Below are 24,779 nucleotides of genomic sequence, written 5' to 3'. Positions count from 1 at the left end.
AATGAGACAAAACCTTTGTTTTTGGCACTACTACCATGCTACTACAAACTTCGCATGTTGTAACATAATTTTCAATATCTTTATTTATCCCAAACCAGTACACTTGTTTTCTTGCCAACTGTTTCATTTTAACCATTCCCGCGTGATTGGCATGCAAAAGTTTAAGTATCCCGCTTTTCATTTTATGTGGAATCACCACCCTATTTTGATACAATACGCATCCGTCAATTATCTCCAAATCATTCTGATTGGCATAAACGTCTAAAAAGCGTTTGTCCAACTTTTTCGGCCAACCATCACGCATAAAAGTCATAATCTGTTTTAAGAAAATGTCGTCATTTGACTCTTTGGCAATAATAACAAAGTCAATTGGGAAATCGTTGCTAAAATTTATGCTTCTTATAAAATTTTGATCTAATTCTACGGGAACCGACTGATCTAATGGGAATCGCGAACAGAAATCCGCATTACCCATTTTCGCAGAAGGCCTGTACTGGATTTCGAAGTCATAAATTGATAATTCGAGAATATACCTTTGAAGTCTTGTTACAAATATTGAATTTTTGCCTTCTTTGCCGAATATTCCTATCAATGGCTTGTGATCAGTGTAAGCGATGAACTTTTGCCCATAAAGGTATTTGTGAAACTTTTTAATTGTACAAACTAAAGCCAAGGCTTCTAAATGAAGAATTGGATATCGCTTTTGCGCGTCATTTAACGTAAAAGAAGTAAAGCAAATTGGCTTTTCTGTGCCATCTATCACATGTGCAATAACACCACCCAGACCATAGCCTGAGGCATCGGTCACGACCACAATTTCTTTCCTGGGATCATAAAACTCTAGTATGTTCGCTGATATCAAAGATTGCTTACTATCTTGAAATGCTTTTTCGCAATTTTTATCCCAAACGAATTTTACATCTTTTCTCAACAAATTGTAAAGATAAAACAATTTGGAAGACATATGAGAAACAAATTTATTATAATAGTTGATTAATCCTAAAAAGGATTTCAACTCATTCTCATTCTTAGGCACTTTTGCTCTTTGAATAGTAGATATTTTTTCTGGACTAGGTAGTAACCCTTTTTCACTTATTATGTGTCCTAAATAATTTAATTGAGAAACAAAGAATTTGCATTTTTCTAGATTTACTTTTATATTTGCCTTCGCAAGCCTATCCAAAACTAAATACAGTTTATCACGACAATCATTCAGGTTTTCACCCGCAATCAGTACGTCGTCTAGATAGCAATATACTCCAGTAATACCATTCAGTATTTGATCCATAACTTGTTGAAATATTGCGGCGCTAGAAGATGCACCCTGTGGTAACCGGTTATAAGTAAACAAACCTTTAATAGTGTTTATTACCATGAATTTCTTAGACCGCTCTGTTAAGGCTAGCTGTGTATATGCGCCTTGCAAGTCAAGTGAACAAAAAACTTTGCAGTTTGCCAATTTAGCAAATAAATCGTTAGCAGAAGGTAAGGGATAAGTATTCGGTATTAAAAGTTTGTTTACCGAAACTTTGCAATCAATTACTAGTCTAATTTGGTCATCTTTCTTTATAACTACTATCACAGGTGATGCCCATTCGCTGGTCTTTACCGGCGTTATCACATTCTCTTTCTCTAATTTATTTAAGTAAATTAAAACTTTCTCCCTCAATCTGAAGGGTACGTCGTAAGCTTTTTTAAAAATTGGGATTTCCTTCTTAAGAATCAATTCCGCTTCAAAACCTTTAATCGGAGTCGTAAAATCCTTCCGAAACACTTCAGAATACTTAGTTTTGATTTCATCTATAAAAATATCACCATTGGGTGTACTCATGTTGTTAATATGTTCGTTTATAATCAATTTGTTCGAAAATGTTTGCCTCCATTGAGGAAAGAAAATATCTAACCAGTTTCTACCCAGTAATGGTATAAAACGGTAGTCTGTATCTAAAATCAAAATATTTAAATGCTGCTGCAAACCATTTAGTTTCACCGAAACATTTACTTCTCCTTTTATTTTTAGTTTAGAACCATTTACTACTAAAAGAGTTGTATTGCATTTGTTTAGACATTTATCAAACAGTTTTTTGTATTGCATAAAACCCATTACCGTAACTGTAGACCCACAATCTACTTCCATTTCTATAAAAATATTATCAATCAACACATCAATTAAACAGGGTTTACTTATTTTATAAGTTGACTCAACATGCATGCATTGTAAATCACCTGAGTTCCACTCATTCCATTCCTCCTCACTGTCCGTGTCCATCCTGTTATCTGTCGTCATCCGGTTCATAAGAGAAGTCAGGTCTTTCTCTGCACTAGTTCCAGGTTTTACTGTATCTATAAACCTTACAGCGTCTCTTTTTAAATTTTTTAGCTTAAAGCATTTTCTCTTAATATGACCTCTTACCCCACAATGATCGCAAATCATATCTTTGTAATTTCGTTTAAATTTATCAAATTGATTGTCCTTGTATTGACTATTCCTGTTATCGTGAGGTTTGTATCTGTTATTATTTGTGTTATGACTGTATTTGTTATTGTTTCTAAATATTTCATGTGTGTTTTTATTGTAATTGTTGGTGCTGGGTCTGTTATTGTACTGTGTTTCCCTATTTTGTTTATATTTGTAACCTCTGTCACCTAAACGCTCATGCACTGGTCGTTTAATATAGTTTATGCTTTCAGGTGGACCATATTGACTATGAGTGGAAACCGTTCCATAGTTTGGGAAAAAACTATTCACTTTCAAGGTACGGGCATTATCTTTCGCCATGCACCATGTTGTAATGAATCTGTCCATTGTCTCCACGGTCAACTTTTCCTCGTTTAGCAATAATTGTTTTAAATTCTCATCCCTAAGACCCGCCAAAACTCTATCCTGTATCGCCAGGTTCTTAAATTCCCCAAATCCGCAGAATTCCGCTTGCAATTTTATTGCCTGTACGAAATCCTCGGCTGATTCGTCAGGTTGCTGAACCCTGCTAATGAACCGAAAGCGTTGAACCAGGTCTGGCTCCGTCTTATCTAGCTTTTGTTTTAATTTGTTAATTATATCAGCATAAGTTGCTGCTATAAGAGCGTCTTTTGTATACAGCATTTTTAATTGAGCATAAACAAATGGCCCACACAAGTTCATGAAATGTGATTTTTGTTTAGCTTCAGCCACCTCATTGGCTTCGAACGTAAAAGATAACCGCTCGGCCCAATCCCCGAAGGAGGTACCTTTACGGTATGGCTCTATTGTGGATGCCAAACTCATGGTTATGAAATAAAAAAAATCTTGCGAAAATATTCAGGGAACACTATGGGTTGAAGACGTGGTAAAATAAATATATAATAAATATAAATATATAAATATGACGCAATAATATTTAAGAAAATATCAATACAAAATGCAAAAAGGAGAAAAAAACACGAAATATTCAAATCAATTGGTCTCACTTTTATAAAATAAGTATAAAATGACTCACCAAAAATCGTGGTCCGGCCTTTGCCAGCTGTCTATTATGATTCAGTTAAAAAAATCCACTGGTTACTTATCATCAAAATTTCCGAAATACTTTTTCCGATTAGTGTGTTTCCTCTTTAAACTCGTACACTCTCTGCTTGACTTTTTTTAAACTTTGAATACCTATCAAAAGAAAACACTCTTATTATTAGGAACAATAATTGTCTTTATCAACCAACAGTAACAATATCAGAACAATAAAATATTGTTCAAGTATTGTAACAGCCTTTGTTCTGCTCGTTGTCTCAAATGAAACCTGCTTCCATTTGCTCAAATTTTCCTTTGAAAATTATTAAGAAAGAAATATATGTACTCCACAAGAAAGTAAAATAAAATAAAAAATTATAAAAAATACAACTTTTTTTTTTTTAAGAAAATTTTTCTTAAATCTTGCTTTTGGCTTACCGAAACACCATCGGATTCCAATCCGCCCTTAAAATACAATGGCTGCTAATTGTATAGCTGCACTTTTTTTTTTTTTTTCAATACCGTGATGCAAAATGTCTGCGAAAACGTCCTCGTGCAGGAGCAGCGTTGAAATCAGGAAATTTCCTAACAGCCAGAAAAAATAATGTTTGAAACAAACCGAAGTCGCTGAAACACGTTGAATCACAGACTAACAGACATGACAGTATGAGTAAATTCTTATAAAAACTATTTTTTGTGATGCACTAGTTCCACCTATATTGTACTGCGCGAACTATTTACTATCTGTACACCCCTTGTGTTATGTAAAAGTTTTTTTACTTGTTGGTTTCCCCTCGTTTGTCAACACTGATCAGCTGCTCGCAGGGATGCCTGATTTTATCAAAATATTTGAAAATGAATCGTCACAATAATTTATTAGATTACATTGATAATATATTTAACTTTTTCGCGATGTTGGAAGGTAACCATTTATTCGACTCAAAGTTGTTCATCTAGACTATTTTTTATTGTGTTGGTAGTTTTCACCCGAAATTAAGTGGCGGCAGACCAGAAGCAAGTAAATATTGTAACAAAATGGGTTCGATTTTGTATTGCGTTGGAGGATGAGAAGTAGGCACAATTATGTATATAGTTTAGGCAATATGTATTAAATCTGTATCCTGCATGAAATTCGCATGGACGTATACAAATCAATACATTACAGGTAATTCTGTATGAATGGCAACTCTGTTGGAAAATGAAAAAAATAAACACAGTCTAGATGACAGACAGGATGTTTTTGATAGGGTAACGTGGCGCCATCATGAAACATGTGAGTACTGTCCCAAATAAAGGAATATTCGAAATGACCGTTAAAATGATTGAAGAATCTAATTTGAGTATCCTGTCTGTTAGTCTGTGGTTGAATTTTCTCCGGATCGTTTATCACGATGGCCGCCAAACCAAAGGACGCCGATGAAATACAATTCTCTCTATGGCTGACAATCCGAAATTTTCCAATTTTTGTCTGAATCACGCCTACTGTTTTTCACTATCGTGGGAACATCAAATCACTTTTTCTGTGCTAAATATTCACCAAGCGCTTATTTGAGAAAAAAATTATCCGCCTCGTCGCCAGTTATATTATCCTTTATTAACACTTTCTTTTATACTTTTCAGCAAGGGTTTCGGACGATCGAAAACACGACTGTACTCAACGATTATCAAGAAGGAAGTAAGTATATTCTTTTTTTTCATTTCGCTTAATCCTATTCTTTTGTTTCTACAATTGGCAGCACTGTAGGTTGACAAATATATCGACCATGTATTAATATTGTGTAGGTATACACATCAAGCACAAATCAGGGTGGCAAGTGAAAGGGAAAAAGTCGAAAATTTCATTTCTCCCGGAAAAATCGTGAAAATTAATGTAAAACCGGAAAGAAATATTACTAGCCCAAATATGAGTAACAATTTTCAGCATCATCAATTAGTAAGGAGTAAGAGGCAATTACCGATTTTTCGTTGAATCGTAAATCATTGCTTTATTTAAAATCCTGGATGTTATTGGTAGATGATCTGAACTAGAGATGGGCGATACCGTTCTTTTGAAGAACGGCTCAGAATTTCCTAATTCTATCGAAAAACTAATTGTTCTGAACCGTTCTTTCGTTTTTGGAAAATTATCCGAAAATAGTAATTATTATCATTTTGTTGTAAGGAAATGCAGCAATGCCCAAGTAGCAATTCGAACTAGAGCTGTGCGCCGATCAAAATTGTCAACATCGGCGGCTGAAACGTCTTTTTGACCAGCGGCGGCGGCGAATCGGCGTGACGCTATTTCCTGAAAACATCGGCGGCGGAGGCGGCGCGATTCGGCGTAATTAATTATAAACATATTAAAAATTTGAATATTGATTCACACAGGACAATTTCTCTATCTTATTGTTTTGTCGACCTACAATCTGGTTTCACTGGTTTCTAGATCCTAATGTTTATGTGATCCATTAAAGCCAGCGTAGTGAATAGAGATGGTAAATGGTTTCGAATGCATCGAATTAGAAGAGAAATTGAGATGAGTATAAGTGCGATTATTTGGAGATGGTTGACTATTGTTTAAATAAATATTTCATTCATATACAAAGGGTTTTTTTTATTATGAGCAAGAAATATGAAGTTTTATTCGGAACTATTTTTCAAATCGCTTTTTACATAGTTGATAATTATCATGTATAAAAATCGTTTAATCAACTCAAAAAATAAGTATATCTTTTTGTACGTATGTAATTAACATAAAATCGATTTGGCGCTCAAATTCTTTCAGATATCAAAAATAATATCAAATTAACAAATTCAAATTTTAATTACTTCACATTTGTAAAGGTTTCTTATAAAAACGGGTAAATTCATTTGAAAAGTCATAGTAGAAATAGAAGGAAATGTTTTTACTTTGAGTTGGTAACGTTGATCTTAATTTATTGTGCGAAAACTAACGTTTATTTAGAATGGAGCATGAAACTTTGTTCAATACCATTTTTCAAATGCCCGGAAATAGCAAATAAAGTATCCAAAATAAATGGTACTCGATCGCTAAACATTCTAGTACCCGAGAAATCAACACTACACTGGTTTCTAGAAAAAATGTTAATCCGAAAAAACCTAACATTATATATTTTTTTCGGAAGAACCCTCCTTTTCTTGGTTCCATTTTTCATTTTCAGATGTCGCGACCGATAATGTTGCGATAATGTGCCAATAGCTCAAAACCTTTTAAATAAAGACAGAAAATAGACTTTGAATCAAATGACATTGGCTTCGGTTGACAACGGTAGTACTGATTTTCAGTATAAGTAGGAAGAAAGTGAGTGTACTGTAATTTTCAATGAATTTTCATGAAAACTGTAAACAATTTTCCACATTGATAAAATCATTTTTTCGGCTGATGTAATATTATCGGCGGCACTATTCAAATGGGATAACCGGCGCGCTGATCATCTTTTTCTTAAATTGGCGGCGTGTCGAAATTATCAGCGGCGGCGGCGTGGCGCGGCGGCGCACATCTCTAATTCGAACACCTCATGACAACTATAATTAGTATCTCGTGTTCATTGCTTCACTTAGGGATGTCGGAAATTTCGAATTACTCGATTATTTAATAATCGAGTATAATTTTGAAACTAATCGATTGTAATTTATTCGATTATCTAGGTTATTAATCGATTACTCGATTATTCATTCGATTATTACTATGGGAATTTTTTAACTATTCGATTAGCTCAATAATCGAATATTAGTTTTAAGCTAATCGATTAAATATTACTCGATTATCTGGGTTGTTAATCGATTACTCGATTAATCGATCGATATTACGACATCCCTAGCTTCACTCATAGTAAATTCGATGCTACTGAAGTAAATTTACAACACGTTTGTCGTGGTCTATTTGATTTATTACTCATTAGGTTATGCATTATGGAAAATGTCATGGCCACAATTTTGATGTTATATACCGTAGCCTTTATTGACATCGAATAAACTTCCAAATACAAAAACGAGGAAATATGATAGACTTTTATGACATGACACACACACATATTAAAAAAAAGTTATTAAAATGGCCAAAAATGCATCATGCCAAATTTTACGAAAATCGGTATAGCCGAAGTCGATTTGCTTGGCCGTCAACTGACAAGGCACGTCGACTGAAATTTATTTGAGCCGTTTTGAAATATATTTTCGTGATGCAAACCGCTTTGTATAACTGTTTTAAATTTTCAATACTATTCACACTGTAATTTTGAAACCGGAAATCGGATCTAAATGATGAACTTTGTATGAGGCAATTATACCTTTCATTTGAACCTATGTTTGTGAACATTGGTTCAGCGCTCTCCTTGATAAGTGAGTGCAAAGAACGTTAATAACATACGAACATACACACATTTTGCGTACTCGACGAACTGAGTTGAATGGTATACGGGCCTCGGTTCAAAACTCGGTTTTCACAATGATTACATAACCTTTCTAAAAACGCGAAAATAGCAAAACGTGCTTCTGAAATTGCCTTAATTGTGAGTCTTCTGAAATTCGCTTTAAAAAATTGCGACTATTTTTTATGTTAAATGAATGAAGCATAATATTTCTCATGACTGTATGATCGACGACGTATGATATTATTTTTAGATCGTTCAATTACTCTTTATTTACACATTGTTTATTTAAAACATAAAATCTTTACAGCTATTTTTTCTCGAGCGACGGAGAAAGGTTTCTTCCCAGAACATTCTCTTTGTAGACAAGTTTTTCCACATGTGTAGCATCCTTTAAATGCAGATCGTCCGTTACTCGATCAACTCGTTTTTCTTCAATGGATGCTGAAATGACACATTTTGTGGATTAGTATTTTGCATAATTCTTTTTTTATTTGTGTTAAATTACGATATCTATTACTGGTATTGCTGACAATACCTGTCAGACTTATTCAGAAGTCAAAATATCTTGACTAGGCGATAAGTAATTAAAACAAATATTCTTATAATCCTATAAGTTGTAACCGTTGATTACCACAACATGCAGGATTAAAATATAATTTCACCGACCATGCCTAGTGGCGATGTAAGTTTGTAAAATTCAGCCCAACTATTTCTTAAAGTCGGTTCTTACATTGATTGCATAATCTTCCTTTATGAGAAGGGCAAGACCAAAATGTATCTTTCAATATCATGAAATTGGTGCTTGACTGCATAATCTTAGGCCTAGTGGAAATTTGCACAGGTTATAAAACACAAAATAATCATTAATACTATGAAAATAATGTCTTTGAATTTAATAAAAGCGGCTTGGCAAAGTATTATAGTTCTGCAGATGGGTTTTTGGTGTTGGGTACATCGCTGCCCGGCCTGCGTTCGAATTTTCTCGGACCCTAACCACATGGTCAAAATCCACTGAAAGCTGAAATTGCAACCGCGTTATTTACAAAAAAAAAAAACGAGTTTCGGTTGAATTAACTTTCAATCATTAAAACTAAATATAATATCTGTATTCTTACGGCTGTATGGAGTGTATTTATCCGAAATTAGACTTTCGATGTTGTATCCAATAATACCGATTACCGCGGCAATCGGTAGCGTTACGTAAGGAGCTCTAGAACGTAGAAAACTCAGTAAAACGGGCCACATTTCTACAGATTTTTTTAAGTTCAAAGTTTCATAGAATCACAATAAGTTTAATACGATAAAATTTAATAAGCGCCGCGTGCAGCTATCGTAAGATGTAATCTATTTTTGTTTGTTGTTTCAATTATTTTCTGACCGGCTGTTTTTGACAACTTCACTGACAGCTAGCATAAATGAATGCTGTCGGTTTTGACATTAGTCTTATGTCTTAATACATTGTATTCCATGTTCGGAGGGTGGCGTCGTTCTATCGTGCAGAATGTAAACAAGTAGTTTTGGTGTGATTTATTTAGCAATTTGCGATTAAAAACGCATAGAATTGCATAAAAACTATCAATGATGCGTCGTGAAAAAACTGCCGATACTGTTCGTCCGTTTAAACTATAAGTATCAATCAAAATTTGTTTGTCTGAAAGTTTATTTTGATTGTGTTTTTTCGTCCTGCACAGCGCACCAAATACTCAGCTTAACCGGTATCAGTTTCGAGCGAAAAAGTATTATTGGATTTGTGGAGTTGACGATTGTTCCGGTGAAAGAAGTTCTGAAAATAATTCGGCTTAACTGTCGTCAATGCCGTATTTATCGAGTTATATTGAACGACAGTTATGAGGCAACTTTTCACTATTTTGACCCGTTCCTCGACATATGTCAGGGAGAAATAAAGTCCAAATCCTTGGATGTATTTTCAAAATGTCATCTGGAAGCAGCGAAAAAAACAGATCCGGACAATAATGCCGGTGAGCTGGTTATAGTTATTCCTGAACAGGCATCACACTTGATAGGAGAAGGCCGTGGATTACGCGTTGGAATCGAGTTTTCACTGGAGGATCCCTCCGGTGGAGTGCATTTTGTTATTCCTGATGGCGAAGGGACTATGGAAGAGCGAGCGGCACATATGTTCACCTACGGTCATGAGAATTCTTCGAGACTATGGTTCCCATGTGTGGATAGCTATGCAGAACCATGTACCTGGAAGTTGGAATTCACAGTTGATAAGAATATGACTGCCGTGTCTTGCGGAGAATTGGTGGAAGTCGTTATGACTCCTGACCTGAGAAGAAAAACTTATCATTATACTGTATCGGTTCCGGTTTCAGCTCCCAATATTGCGTTGGCTGTTGGTCCTTTTGAAATATATGTTGATCCACATATGCACGAAGTAACGCATTTCTGTTTACCTCAGCTGATGCCACTATTGAAGAACACGGTTCGCTATATGCATGAAGCTTTCGAATTCTATGAGGAGGCACTAACCCAACGTTATCCGTTCAGTTGTTACAAACAGGTTTTCGTTGACGAAATCGATAACGACGGAAATGCATATGCAACGTTAACGATTCTTTCAACACACTTACTTCATTCGATTGCCATCATCGATCAGACCTTTACTTCGCGCAAGGTAATGTCCAAAGCTATAGCAGAACAGTTTTTCGGTTGCTTCATCACTATGCAAAATTGGTCTGATGCTTGGTTGGCTCGTGGAATTGCTGAGTACATGTGCGGTTTGTATTCTAAGAAATGCTTCGGCAACAATGCCTATCGTGGGTGGATTCGGGATGAATTGGCTGAGGTGGTAAAATACGAGGAAAAGTTCGGAGGAATTATCCTGGATTGCAGCCAAGCGCCAGCTCCACCGGCGGTTTCCAGCATCAATCAATCACCAGCAGCGCCCGCTAAAGCCTACAACGATAATCCGTTTTACTTCCCGATCAAAAATTTGCACACTATTTCTCCAAAGTATGTGGAAATCATGAGGAAAAAAGCTCATTTGGTAATACGAATGTTGGAACATCGAATCGGCCAGGAATTGCTTTTGCAAGTGTTCAATAAACAGCTAGCGCTGGCTTCGAATGCTGCTTCGACGAAAATCAGTAGCGGTTTGTGGCATCACTTGCACATTTCAACCAACATTTTCACCAAGGCCATATTCACGGTGACCGGAAAGGATATGGCAGTTTTCATCGATCAATGGGTTCGAACGGGTGGGCACGCGAAGTTTACGATGACATCGGTGTTCAATCGAAAGAGAAACACTATTGAGCTTGAAATTCGCCAGGATGCTGTTAATCAGAAGGGGGTTCGGAAATATGTGGGTCCTTTGTTAATTCAGCTGCAGGAATTGGATGGAACATTTAAACACACCCTCCAGATCGAAAATATTGTTGTGAAGGCGGATATAACTTGTCATTCGAAAAGTAGGAGAAATAAAAAGAAAAAAATTCCATTATGTACCGGAGAGGAAGTCGATATGGATCTTTCCCCCATGGAGTAAGTCTTTTGTCTTATTTATTTCCTTAATTAAACACATATGCTTACTATTCCAACACCTATTTCAGCGAATCTCCTGTGCTGTGGATTCGTTTGGACCCCGAAATGACCTTGTTGCGTTCGGTTCACATTGAGCAGCCCGATTTCCAGTGGCAGTTCCAACTGCGTCACGAACGTGATGTCACCGCTCAGTTGGAAGCAATCGATGCGCTGGAGAAGTATGCTTCCCCTGCAACGCGCCTAGCGCTCACGGATACAATCGAGAATGAACAGGTTTTCTACGAAGTTCGTTGCAAAGCGGCTATTTGCCTGACAAAGGTTGCCAACGCAATGGTCACCTCCTGGCAGGGTCCTCCTGCGATGCTAACCATATTCAAAAAATTTTTCGGATCATTTAGTGCACCGCACATCATCCGGCAGAACAATTTCACCAACTTCCAGCATTATTTCCTACAGAAAACAATACCGGTAGCAATGGCAGGTTTGCGAACCGCACACGGTATTGTTCCGCCGGAAGTAATTCGGTTTTTACTGGATTTATTCAAGTACAATGATAATACAAAGAACCACTATTCGGATAACTATTACCGGGCGGCTTTGGTAGAAGCACTTGGAAACTCAATCACTCCGGTAATTTCTGTGGTGCACCAGGGAATGGCACTCACATCGGAGAATTTGTCGGCGGATGCAAAGTAAGTCCTTTATCGAATGATGCTTGTATGAGCTTTCTTTAAAATGTTTGTTCCAATACTCTATCTTGCCCGCAGATTGGTCCTGGAAGAAGTCACCCGAATATTGAATCTGGAAAAACATCTTCCCTCGTACAAGTACACAGTATCGATTGCCTGTCTGAAGGTGATTCGCAAACTGCAGAAGTGCGGTCATCTGCCGACGAATCCGAAAATATATCGCAGTTACGCGGCCTACGGACAGTACATTGATGTGCGTGTTGCTGCCATGGAGTGTTTGGTGGATTTCGTCAAAATCGATGGACGCTGGGAAGATTTGGAGCATTTAATTGATCTGCTGGAAACTGATCCGGATCCGATGGCTCGACACAAACTGGGGCGATTGCTAATTGAAAATCTACCCTTTGATAAAAGTAACAGACATCGGTTGGATCGTGAGGAGCTTGCTCTTCGAATTTGGAATAACATGAAGTTGATTTGAATGATAGTGAATCTGTGAAACAAGTGTTTTAATGCCTTTTTCTTCCAGTGGCTTGCTATCGCACGACACGCGACTCCGTTGCGATATGGTGGATTTATACTACACTCTGTACAACGTTCGCGTTCCTATTTGTCTGCCGAATCCGGAACTGGCGGCAATATTGAAGCCCCAAAAACTGGCTTCTTCTTTTGCTGTTGTAGCTGACCGACATCAAGAACCCGAGCGAGAAAAATCTGTTGAACTTGAATTGAATCCCTTTCCACCAAAACGGGCTAGATCTGTTAGTCCGTTGGATATTAAACCGCTGGATCTTATGGACATAGGACCGACTGAGCTGCTTCTGTCGAAAAGCCGTCCAGGATCCCCGATGTTGGAAGACATTCGAGAAGATATAATTCTGGAAACTGTTGACTCCACTATTAAAACGGAGATTGTGGAAACGGAAAAACCACCAGAACTAAAAGAGGAAATAATCGATCTCGAAGACAACAACTCAATGTCCCATGTCAGCACCGAGCAACCTTTGTTGAAAAAATCGAAATCGGATTTCTATTCGGACAACTCTATTTCATTGCCTGGAATAACTCCGACCAGCAGCTCGGTTACTGGCCCAACTGGTTTCGAGCCGGGTATGTTTGGTAATTCGTCGGAACCAGTACTCACGGTGCCATCTGAAGCAAGTATCAGTGGCAAATCGGACGGCAGCAAAGTAAGCTTCCAGATTTTGAAGTTTATTTTTATTTTCGTTTTGTTAATTATTGTATTTTTTCAGAAAAAGAAAAAGAAAGAAAAGAAGAAACACAAGCACAAACACAAACATAAGCACAACAAAGACAAGGATCGAGAACGAGATAAAGATCGTGACAGAGAACGAGAAAAAAGTAAAGAGAAAAAGGACTCCAGTGCGGTGCGTTCAATCAAAGAGGACACCCAGGAAACGTTGAGCTCGGCAGATAGTTCTAGTAGGGATAGCAACCCAACTACTTTGGATGTGACGTTGTAAAATGCAATGAGGAAATAAAATATATACATGTATTTTGGTACAGCCTACATTATTTCGTTTTTAGCATAAATTTTGGGAAGATTTGGTTACCATTCAAATTAATCATTTATTCATTCATTATAAACGTCATCACTGTGGTTCTATACATAACTAGCTGATCCGCCGAACTTCGTCTCGCCCAAAAATAATTTACTTGAATTCTGTGAATTTTTCAAATAGGTATATAGGCAAGTTTGTTTATCTTTTCTTCAATTAAGTACTAATCCGGGCCTAACTTTACGGGATTAAATGGCTGGCTACTCAGCAGAGGAATTGGAAATGTTCAAAATAACAACTGTTACAAGATTTAAAAATTTGATTTATGATGATTCCTAGCAACCCTTACACGATAATTATTATGGTTTTGTAAAGAATTACTGAAGTAATGACATTCCAAATTTGTATAGCGGACCTTACACGATCATTAAAAGTATCATTACTACAAAATAATATTTTAACGAACGTGTATGGTGCAGTAATGACGAGTTTTCTATGCTAATTTGAAATATCATTACTTAGTCATCAGCCGCCACAGCCAGCTATCGGAAAACTGCGGAAGTAAAGTTGTACACCTGATATTTGTTTTAAAATTCCTAAAAAACAATTATGTTTAATTTTGAAATTTTTTAAGACATTTAACCGTTTCGTCATTTCCGTTGCTTCACGATCGAATTATTCACAAACCACAGTAATTTTTTTTTAGCTTCCAACGATTCGGTCAAAATAGAAGAACCAAGTTTTTTTCTTTTTATAAAGGTATAGCAGGATTCAGTTAACAAGGACATTGCCGATAACATTAACTCAACTTTGGTTGACATGTAATAAATAGTTAGTTTATTTCAACAATAAGCTTAGCCAGAATAAATATATTTTTCGTTAGGTTTTAAACATTTTGAATTCTAATCAAACAGAGATCATTGTTTTTTGTTAAAGGGAGAAATTGGCTTGTAACAATCATATTCTAGCTTGAAATAAATATAAATCAAATTTAAAAATCTACTAACTGTTTTGTTATTTTAAACATGCTCAGTTTTTCTGCGTGAATGATCTCTGCTTGGTTAGAATTGAAACTTTGGTCTAGCCAAAAGAAGAATACATTTGTTCTGGCTGATTTTATTGTGGAAATAAACTGTTTATTACATGTTAACCCAAGTTGAATTGATGTTATCAATAGCTTTATGACAGTTCGAATTTTAAACCTTATCATCACTCATGTAATTTCGAAATTGGAAGTCGGAATCGGATAAAATTCACCAATTTCGAATAGGACCATAAGTTTATTTAAATTTGAATTTTTGTTTATTAAATTCGTTTTGACCTTCTTTTGACTTCTCTAGTCCCGATACTTTCGGAAACGGAAATCGGTGTAGCCGAAATCAGTTAAATTTGCTGAATATATTGTTAATCATTTCAAAAGATTCAAAATTTTTGAAAATCATTGTAGCTATCTTAGAGAAATCGCAGTACGTTCCACATAAATTTTTTAGGTATTTTCCGGAATCGGAAACCGAATATCGGTAAAACTGCAATAACTTTATTTGGTCGTCGACTCTCAAAATCTGTGAACCCGGAAAACCCGATAAATTTATGTGAAATTTTTACACTAATCACCCTGTATCTCAGACAGGGAGTTTTTATGGGACCTTAAGACCTTTAATTTGAATGTTAAATAGACGAAATCGAACCGAGTCATACTAGCAAAATGAGTGACATTATTTTAATTTCATTACATATATCAACCTGTAGTTCCGGAACCAGAAGTTGGATCCAAATAAAATTCAGAAACCTTTTATGGGAGCAAAGGACTGTTCATATGAGTCGAAGTTTGTAGAAATCAGTTAAGCCATTGCCGAGAAAAATATTTAAATTATGTTTCTCACACAAATTTGCTTACCTCGACAAACTTCTTCGAATTGTATAAGGGTGTAAGAAGTTGTGTTCTTCCAGCAATTATTGTTGCAAACAGAATAAATCAATATAAATGTGAAATTGTTTTATGTTTGAAAATACTGCAATTTTTCTAATACATATGACATGTTCAAACGATTATGTCGCCAAAAACGAACCGTGCTAAAGTCGAAACGTTATGAAAAACGGTGCTGTGCATGGTATTTTAGGTGTTAAAAAAACAATTGCATTAAACAGTATTGAAAATCGTGTTTCACTTTGCTCCGAAGCATCGCCTTATCATCAAGCGCGTGAAACTCCTATTCAATATTTCAGCTTGAGCTTGAGCTTGAGCGACCACCCCTGGTTGCTACTCCGTTACTGATCGGGATTAGCTGAAATTGTACAGGGAGTTTCTAGATGATCCGACCTGGGACTGGTAAATCATCCTTCTGGTACATCTTCTGGTAACCCCAGAATTCATTGATCAGTACCGGCGCCGGCCAGGCCCGAACGTAGATCGTCTAAGGAATGGGAAGGGATGTTAGTCCAACACTTGTTGTTACTAGAGGCCGTATATACTACTGCGCACTCCACAAGTGTCACGGGAGAAGGATATTTGTTAGTAAAAATTTCAGTATCTGTATTATTCGCGCGTGACTCAGTATGTTTCGGTTTCAAGATGCTCGGATGCACCACTAAACTCACTGACTTCCCGACTGAACGTTTCAACAATAACCCGATATTGAAGTCCCGGGAAGTCTTAATTCACATCTCTTATTCGAGGAAACAGAAGAAAAATTTGCAATACTATCGCGTAAAAAATAAAAACTTCCCTATTTTTTTTTATAAATGAAATTACGTAATACAAAATAAACGAGTCAATAGGATTTAGACAAAATAGTTGATTCATTGCATTGGCATATTCTAAACAGTTGTTATAAAATCATTTTAAATCACCAAATAAAGGTCAACAAATTTCACACGCGTCTTATTTTTTTATTATTTCCACTTTTTTATTTAAATTATTTATTAAAATTATTAATTGGTTATATTGGTTGATCTGGGCAGCCGGCTACCGAGAAAAATAATAATTTATTGTTTGAAATATTAGTATCAAGTGTTTTTTACTATGTATTCAATAACGGATATATGTTATTTCTGTTATTAACTTTGTAATATCAACGGATTTGCGCAATAGTTGATTTTTATCATTCAATTTATAATCATGAAAGACAATCAATAACATGGAAGAAAAAAAAAACAAATAAAACCTTTCTCCGAAGCTAGACAGAAATTGATAGGTTGAATGAAGAGATAATTTAGTAAAATAGAGTAATCAGAAGTGAAACATTGAAAATATCTGATAACTGAAAGGAAAAAAAACTCCTGCAATTGTCGCCTTTAACGACATGGAAGCAGGAACCCAGTGGATCTATTCTTGGTTAATTTTTTTCCGCCGGATTCCACACGGCATCTAGGCTAGTACTGTCCGGAGAGAGATAATAGGTACTATCAATCTCCTAGTGGACCCTAGCCCCTAAAAAATTTGTAGCAACCCACCGCGACTTGAACCGAGAATCGTTGGATCGCAAGTTCGTCTGATAATCGACTGAGCCACAGAAGCATGCAGGAACTCCTATTCAATATTTCAATTGAAAAATTTGATTATACAATTTTTCAATCTGCGCGCTATCATAAAAATTGATTCCACAAATTTTCAACTTAATCGCCATTGCACGTGCAGACGCAATATAACATTTCAAACCGAAAGTCGAATAGTTGGAGACCATCAGGAGGAAAACAATTTTTTTCACTTCCCTTTGAGAGTCCATCACCGCTAGTCTGGTGCCAAAACAGGGTAGGGTCTAAATGAAGAAAAAAAAATCATAATTTTTGCAAATTTTTTTTAGAACTATCGTTCAACAAAATATATTCAAATATTTTGTATAATAAAAAGCATAATTCGAAGAACATTTTGTAATTTTTCCGTGAAAAAATATTGAGAAATAAGTCGGTGAAGAGGCATTTTTAAGAACGCTTCCACGTGGTGTCCACTGTATCTCAGCGCAGACTGATCAGAACGTTTCTGTTGGATTTTTTTTTTAAATTTTTTGAATGTTTGGTGGTTGTTTAAATTCAAAAGTACAATTTTTCATGAAAAAATCGACAAATTTGTAGCTGTAAAACCTCCCCATAGTAACAAACAACGAAAAGGAAATCGTTGGGGTCTGGTTTTTTATATGTAGAAAGTGTGCGCAAAATTAGAAAAAAATTGGTGCAGTAGTTTTTGAATGACGATGGACACGGACTTTCAAAACCTGCTTTCGAGAAAAACGCGTTTAAAGTTTGTGTCTATAAAATCGAACGAAACATATTTTTTCTTTTGTATTTTGTTATAATGAAACATTTAGAGAATGTTTTGTCAAGTTTTTAAGTCAATTATCATGTATTTTTTTGTACAATGTGAAATGCATTTACGCACGGAGTGTGGGACTCTCCACAGGACTACCCAACTGTTGATTGGAACTACCCATCTCCAACCCAAGTATTTTGTGTCGAGTAGTTAAATTTTACTAAAACTGCAGCCCATTTCAAAATTTGTCGGACGGAAAGTTATTCGGGTTTATTTTCCACTGGAAATAATTTCAACTAAAGAATTTATATTAGAATTTTCATCGCAGGATTTTTTTCAGTGTCGCAAAATAACTATCGATCTGTCAAAAATAACCATGCTCTCGAGCAGGGTTATTTTTGACATCATCAAATTAACCGCTCGAATGTCAGATTTTAACTAGAAGTTAAAATTAACCGCGAAATGGTTCACAGCCTCAGCAAGAGCTGTCAAATCGGCAGAAAAATTTTCAATTTCTTCACCTTTTCAACGATTTCTTATGAAAACGGGCAAATTCATTTGAAAAATCATAGTAGAAGTTGAAAAAAAAGTTTTTACTCTGAGGTGATAATGTTGATCTTAATTCCTTGTGCGAAATCTATCGTTTATTCAGAATAGAGCATTAAACTTGGTTTGATACCATTTTTCAAATGCCTGGAAATAACAAATAAAGTAACCAAAATAAATAGTACTCGATCGCTATACATTCTAGTACTTGAGAAATCAACATTACACTGGTTTCGGTTTAAAAAAATGTTGATCCGCAAAAACCTAACCTTACTCAATTTCACACATTTCTGAAGATTTTCAATGTTTAATCGTAGTTTACACTAAAAAATGTAGTAGTAATCACTCTGAAATCGATTTTCTTCTACTCCGAGTGTACTTTTATTGCTAATATCTATATCTATTTGTACTATTAAATAAACGATAAAAATATTGAAAATCACTACTGTCGATATGAACATTTTCGAAAGAATCCTCCTTTTCTTGGTTCCAGGGATGCCTGTCTGTAAAAATCTGTGACCGTTTTCCGTACCCCAAGAGCAGTTCAAAATCAATTTGGTGAGCAAAAAAAAAGGTCTCTCTACCCATTATTCGTACCATTAATAGCAGATCGAATTTAATTTTGTGAGCAAATAAAAAAGGTCTCACTATCAAAACGCTCTGTACCTTTTTCCTCAACCGCTCAGTACTTTTTGGTGCTAAACTGTGCTCGATTTCCAAAATCTGTGATTTCCAGAATCTGTGAAACTCTGTGATCATTTTCAGAAATCAGTGAAAATCTGTGGCATTTTTAAAATCTGTGCAGAAAATTCAAAATCTGTGAAACACAGATTAATCTGTGAACCTGACATCCCTGCTTTGTTCAATTTTTCATTGACAGGTGTCACTACCGGTAATTCAGCTTCGCGGCAATATGCCAATCGAAGCAGATCTGTGGGCCAGTGTGCGCAGCTCTTATTTCTTCGTAGTATGAGATCGGCAAAGAGAAAGGCCCATAACTTGCTGAATTTTGTTCCGATATTCTTCAAAATTTCACAGAATATTCATGAAATGTTTTACTATCAGAAAATAGAAAGAAAATAAAAAATGATTTTTCAAAAGTGTTAGACCCTACCCGCCTCTTAAGAGAATTACATAAGATCAATTGGGAATCACTTGGATTTTGGTTAATATAGACATGTATATTAAATGTATGTATCGTTAACCATAATTAAATTGCATAATTCGTTTTCATCGGTTCTTCGTTGTATACCATTTTTTTCCAAAAAGTCACATGGCATCCCTGGCACTATGACTGCGGTCAGTTTTTACTTCACAGTCTGCTCGAATTATGTTGGACCGACAGTGAGAGCACATCATTCCGAGTGATCGAATATATTTCTCACAGCAAATATCGCCAAACAAAAGTTCTTACATTGATCAACCATTTGTCGTACGAAATATCTTGAACATCGGACCAACGTTAGGCTGTTCAGCCGAACGTCGCACGACACATCCGTGTGTAAATTTGTTAGTGTTAGGTGCATAAGATTTATGACGGAGGCGGAGATGTCTCTTGTGCTAGTGATGCTGTAGGTTGTGTGCCCGTCATCAGGTTTGCCTGTCGCCTTTCAGTGTGGTCGTCCACAAGTCGGAAGCGGTCGTTGTCTTGTTACCGTCGCGGTGCATTCTTTTCATTCAGTGCTATCAAATCAAAAATCCATTAAGTGAGTAACAGGATTGATAGGCATCTCATTCCAACAGTTTGGTTTCGAGAGGAAGATTCTGTCAGTGAATCCGGTAGGGTTCCAATTAATCGAACCAGTGTACGGATTATGGAGCCCGATTCGAACTCATTGCGTGGTGGATTGAAAATAGTAGCAAAAGTGTCACATTTTCTAGAGTTTGCCTAAAAGTAGCTGGAATATTTCATCCTGAATCGTGTGCTTGTGTAACATTTTATTTCCGGCAAGGTGGCTCATAGAAGCATTTCTACGGGATAGCACTGAACCGGAACTGGTGATTGATGCAGTATCAGTTTTCCTTTCTTGGAAAGACATTTTCGGGATTTGTTGAAGGCAAAAAGAGAATGGTAATCATTATTTAGATATGCATACATCCACATATAAAAATAAGTATTGGAGAAGTGTTGCAAGTTTGGTATATTTTTTCACCATAATCGAACTGAGCGATCTATTCTATAGTTTCTATACCTGTCACACGCAATTTACAAAAATTGTTGATGAATTTTTCAAACTAACGTATAAGGAAGTAATAGTTTATCCCTGTTTATGTTCTCTTCTATTGATTAATGATCCGTTTTCTCCTAAACTCTCTGGTTTCCTTCAATACTGGAAAGTTGTGAAATTCTTATTCCACAATAATTTAAAGAGAAAGTAAACAAAGACAAATTATCAGATGTTTTACGATTATTAGAATTTAAAAATTCATGGAATTTCCCATGTATTTATTACTACACGAATATTAAAAACAACCTAGTTTTGAGGTTTAACCATCCTACTTAGAGTTTCGTAAATTTAATTTTGTTTGATGCTACTCAATACTGTTTCCAAATTCTCATGAAAATTTTATTGAAAGTCAAGTTTCTACCCAATTTAAGATAGAATGCGCTAAAACTAACGGTTTTGGTTCTTTTTTTGATATCAATGGAAAACCCAAGCTAAACCTAAATTCCAATTAAAAGTTTCTTCTCTGGTTCTGTGCAGCAGAAAGGAATCAATCAAATCCAATGTATTTTTATTCAAATGTAAAATAATAAAAATTTCTTCGTAATCATTGTCAAATACTCAATTATCCGGTGACTTATCTTTGGATAGATTGGTCAAACGTAACAGTTAATATGCGCAAAATATTAAACACAATTTATGAAACTCCTTGTTGGAATATTCTAATCATCAAATCGGAGCGAAAATCATAAACTTCGAATTTATTTAATTTCAGTAGGATTAGACTGTTAATAATATGTTATTTGAGCCAATGAGAAAATTTAATTCGTTATAATAAACTTGGTTTCTCCATTGTACTAGTTCGGGTTTCTGACAACTCATTTACAGCTATAAACGTAAAGGTAGGGCCCCAAGTAGCAAACAGTCAAATAATTACAAGATAGACAAAAATCATTATATTTATACCGTTTATTTATACCTGGCTTTAACCTAATTTTGGTCGTTCGCCGGAATATCAATTTGAGAATACGTTATAAATTAGGATGTTTTCAGAATAGAAAATGTCCATAGTAAATTGCTTTCTTTGGAAGCATTTATTGAAGAAAAGAAAAACTTGACTCAAAGGAATACTATCGCAGGTATTACTCTCCCTAAACAAATAGCTAATAGAGAGGGTAATTTGTGAATTATTTAAAATACCGTTTGAAGTCTATAAAAACGACATTCAAATCAATTCAAATGTTAAATTTTGAAAAAGTGTCCTCCGTAGAACTATATGCAGTTATCGATACCTTTCTCTCAACCTTCGGGAAGAGACAATTTGATTTTTTTTTTATTTTCTTTCCATTTACCACTCGAGTATCCTTCTTCGATTTAATAGAAAAATGTATGACCTAAATCATATCTACAGGACATATGGAAAGCTCGATTATGAAATGATTATATTTACTTATTTAGTTCATTTATTTAGAAATTAAACTAGTATCAGACTAACATTCCTTTTCTTTCTCAGTAGCTCTGCATTTGATTATGATTGGTGTCCTTGTTTACCCTTTAATGAAAGTCAATGAGATATAGGGTAACAGAGGTATTTTGGCCCGCTTTAGGATCGATTTTATTTTGGCCCACTTTGTAAAAATATCCACCAGATGTTTTAATATCTTTGAAAAATCCTTCCGCAATAGGTAATTTAATGTGATTAGCTTCAGACAGATGCAACATGGGTTACCTAAGATCGATTGAATCCATATAGTTTGTTAGGTGGGCCAAAATATATGAAGTGGCCAAAATACCTCTGTTACCCTACTCAGTGATAATAATTTGCTTCCCCGAGTATAATTTACCTATTTCAATGTTTATTTTTACCCAATCGGTCAATCACGAAGCGCTACTAGAGGTAGTTTACCGCAACCTAATAGCATAATATGACTAATTCTCCCTGCGATTATAACACAATTAGTTTATATAAAGTACACCAGAGGTAATCGATTTATATGAGAATGATAGAATATGGAACGACAGACTTGTAACTAGTTGAACATTGTGTGTATCCTAGACTATTTAAATTCAAAGTTTTAGTGGAATTTGATTCATTGTATTCATTTTTGTTAATTTGTTTCAACTGACTTCGCAGCCGATTCTTAGCGTACACAACCATTGCATGGCTACTGCTATTTTCCAATATAAAACCTAATAAATCTATTGATTTTATTATTTACTTTTGCAATTTGTTATTGCGGAAATAATAGAAGCTTATTTGCATATATTTCACGCGTTTATTCCAATTTGAACGATTGCAAACGATTGAAACTTACATATATGGGTTGAAGAATGATTATTCAAGCGTTGTCATCAAACGTATGATTAAAAAACGCCGTATTATTTAATATTGTTTAAATACGTATTTGATTTGGATGATAAAGCTTGTCTAAACAAACGCATAAGATCAATCTCAATCAAAAATTTATCAAATCTGTATAAAATATTCAAACCGACGAATGTAACAATGAGACATTCTCTTTGTTCACTTTCTCTTTCGATTATTGCAAAATATTTCTGCTTTTTTCGGGAATTTCTTCAATGCAGATTAAAAGATGATAGCTTTAGTTATTATTTTCTGTAAATACCTGGAGAGAAGGATTGCTAATAGTACCGTAATAATCGAACGAGAAAGTAAAAACAGAGAATCTCTCATTGTTACATTCATCGTTTTGCACATTTTATACAGAAATAATCTCTAAATCCGACCAACAAAAACTAAGAAATTCCCGCGAAAAGTTTCTGAACTTCCATGATTCAGTATTTTTGTACCAGATGTTTACAATCATGAGAGTAAAATATGAAACAATTACACATTTTTCATTTCAAGATTGATCTGAAACTATCACCACTTGGACAATACAGCAATCGCAAAAGAGTTGGTTGAATTCGTCAATTGCACAGTCTTGAAAAAAAATAAACAATAATTATGTACAAAACATTCACAAACTTTATAAATGAAGTTTCTGATTTTGTGACTTTTCTCTATTTTTTGCAGGATTTTTGAATTGTCAATGTGATTCCAGACACAGCATATTTGGCAGCCCTGCACAAACAGGAATAAAGTGAATCAAGTGCGTATTGTGTGTGAATAATAGCAGCAGGAGTCGAGTGGTCATTTGGTCAATAAAAGTGTGTTAGTGTTTTCAAAGAATTCAGCAAAAGCAAGAATAGTGATAAATGAAAGGCTGAATCACAAAAAAAAAACAAATTCATACCCTGGAGAGAACGGGAAAATACTTCGGTGTTTTGTGTTTTGAGCATAGTTTATAGTCACGGGAGTGCAGTGCAAGTTACTAAAGTGAAATATGTATTGTTCAGTGGATAAAAATCAATCATCTGGTATTGTCAGTGGTATGGGTGGGGGAGGCGGTAATACGGTTGGTGGGAGTGCCGGCATAGTGGGTAGTGGCGGTGGTAGTGGCGGTGGTGGAGGTAGTGTCGGTAGTGGTAATGGCAACACGACCACACCACAGCAAAACAACATGAAGACTGTCAAAGAAGGTAGGAAATTATGACTCTTGTTTATCGAAAGTGAAATATGTTTCGAACACTTATTCATCAACTTAAGTTACATTTGTTTGGAAGGCATCCCAATACAGTTCTCATGAGAAACTTGTAAAGATTATTCAGAAGTGTGATAGTCGTAAAAGTTAAATTGTTAAAGTAGTATCAACATTGTAGCATAACAACATTAGTTGCCAAATTTCACCGGTTTACATTCGGCATGACATCTGATCTAGCAGCGGTGCACTCAAGTCTAGTGCATAATATGCATCTGTTTCATTGCTTTTCCTTCATGGCAACGTCATTGGGTTGATGGGCTCCGAAATTAGGGTAATCAAAATGTTGATAGTCTGATAAGACTAGTTCGTCGGGAATTCTAAGCTTGATGCTCATCCAAAACCTATCGAATCCGGTTCGAAATATTAAATTATCGATGTAATTGTGAAAGGACTTTTGTAAATTCTCAAGCACTAGCTTTTCGTACGACAATCGTAGATCATTGCATCACCTTATTTGTGCCAAAGCAAGTATGTATCGTGCTTTAATTGCGTTGCATTTAGGAATAGTGTGTTTGTGTAATCTTCTTTTTCACGAAAAAAAAAATGACCGATGAAAGCTGGCCGCTTTTTGCACTGGTTGCGTTTCACGTTGACGTCATTGCCATGCAGAGCGACGTGTGGCTATTAGTTTACGACAATTGTAG

The 24,779-nt window shown here is 35.5% G+C and overlaps 3 protein-coding genes across 3 annotated transcripts in view; 2 read left to right on the top strand and 1 right to left on the bottom strand.

Annotated features, from left to right (window-relative positions):
- Nucleotides 1-8,094: 8,094 nt before the first annotated feature.
- On the bottom strand, nt 8,095-9,248 carry LOC131436794 (small integral membrane protein 12). Its single transcript, XM_058605710.1, has 2 exons — nt 8,970-9,248; nt 8,095-8,295 (listed from the first exon to the last, which is right to left on the bottom strand). Exons 1-2 carry the CDS (start codon nt 9,097-9,099, stop codon nt 8,162-8,164), a joined length of 264 nt encoding a protein of 87 aa, XP_058461693.1. The 5' UTR covers nt 9,100-9,248; the 3' UTR covers nt 8,095-8,161.
- Nucleotides 9,249-9,435: 187 nt separating this feature from the next.
- Nucleotides 9,436-13,584, top strand: LOC131434186 (transcription initiation factor TFIID subunit 2). Its single transcript, XM_058600840.1, has 6 exons — nt 9,436-9,466; nt 9,546-11,364; nt 11,433-12,056; nt 12,132-12,524; nt 12,583-13,243; nt 13,307-13,584. The coding sequence occupies exons 1-6, from the start codon at nt 9,436-9,438 to the stop codon at nt 13,535-13,537; spliced, it is 3,759 nt and encodes a 1,252-aa protein (XP_058456823.1). The 3' UTR covers nt 13,538-13,584.
- A 6,133-nt stretch (nt 13,585-19,717) lies between these two features.
- The window catches only part of LOC131436744 (cyclin-dependent kinase 14), a 437,597-nt gene continuing 432,535 nt past the window's right edge, over nt 19,718-24,779 (top strand). Inside the window, exons 1-2 of the mRNA XM_058605629.1 lie at nt 19,718-20,436; nt 23,568-24,073. Coding sequence (XP_058461612.1) covers nt 23,878-24,073 — 196 coding nt within the window. The 5' untranslated portion in view covers nt 19,718-20,436; nt 23,568-23,877. The remainder of the gene's footprint in view (nt 20,437-23,567; nt 24,074-24,779) is intronic.

This window comes from Malaya genurostris, chromosome 3, assembly GCF_030247185.1.
Source record: "Malaya genurostris strain Urasoe2022 chromosome 3, Malgen_1.1, whole genome shotgun sequence".
Lineage (NCBI taxonomy): Eukaryota > Metazoa > Arthropoda > Insecta > Diptera > Culicidae > Malaya > Malaya genurostris.
This window is presented reverse-complemented; position numbering and strand designations above follow the sequence as displayed.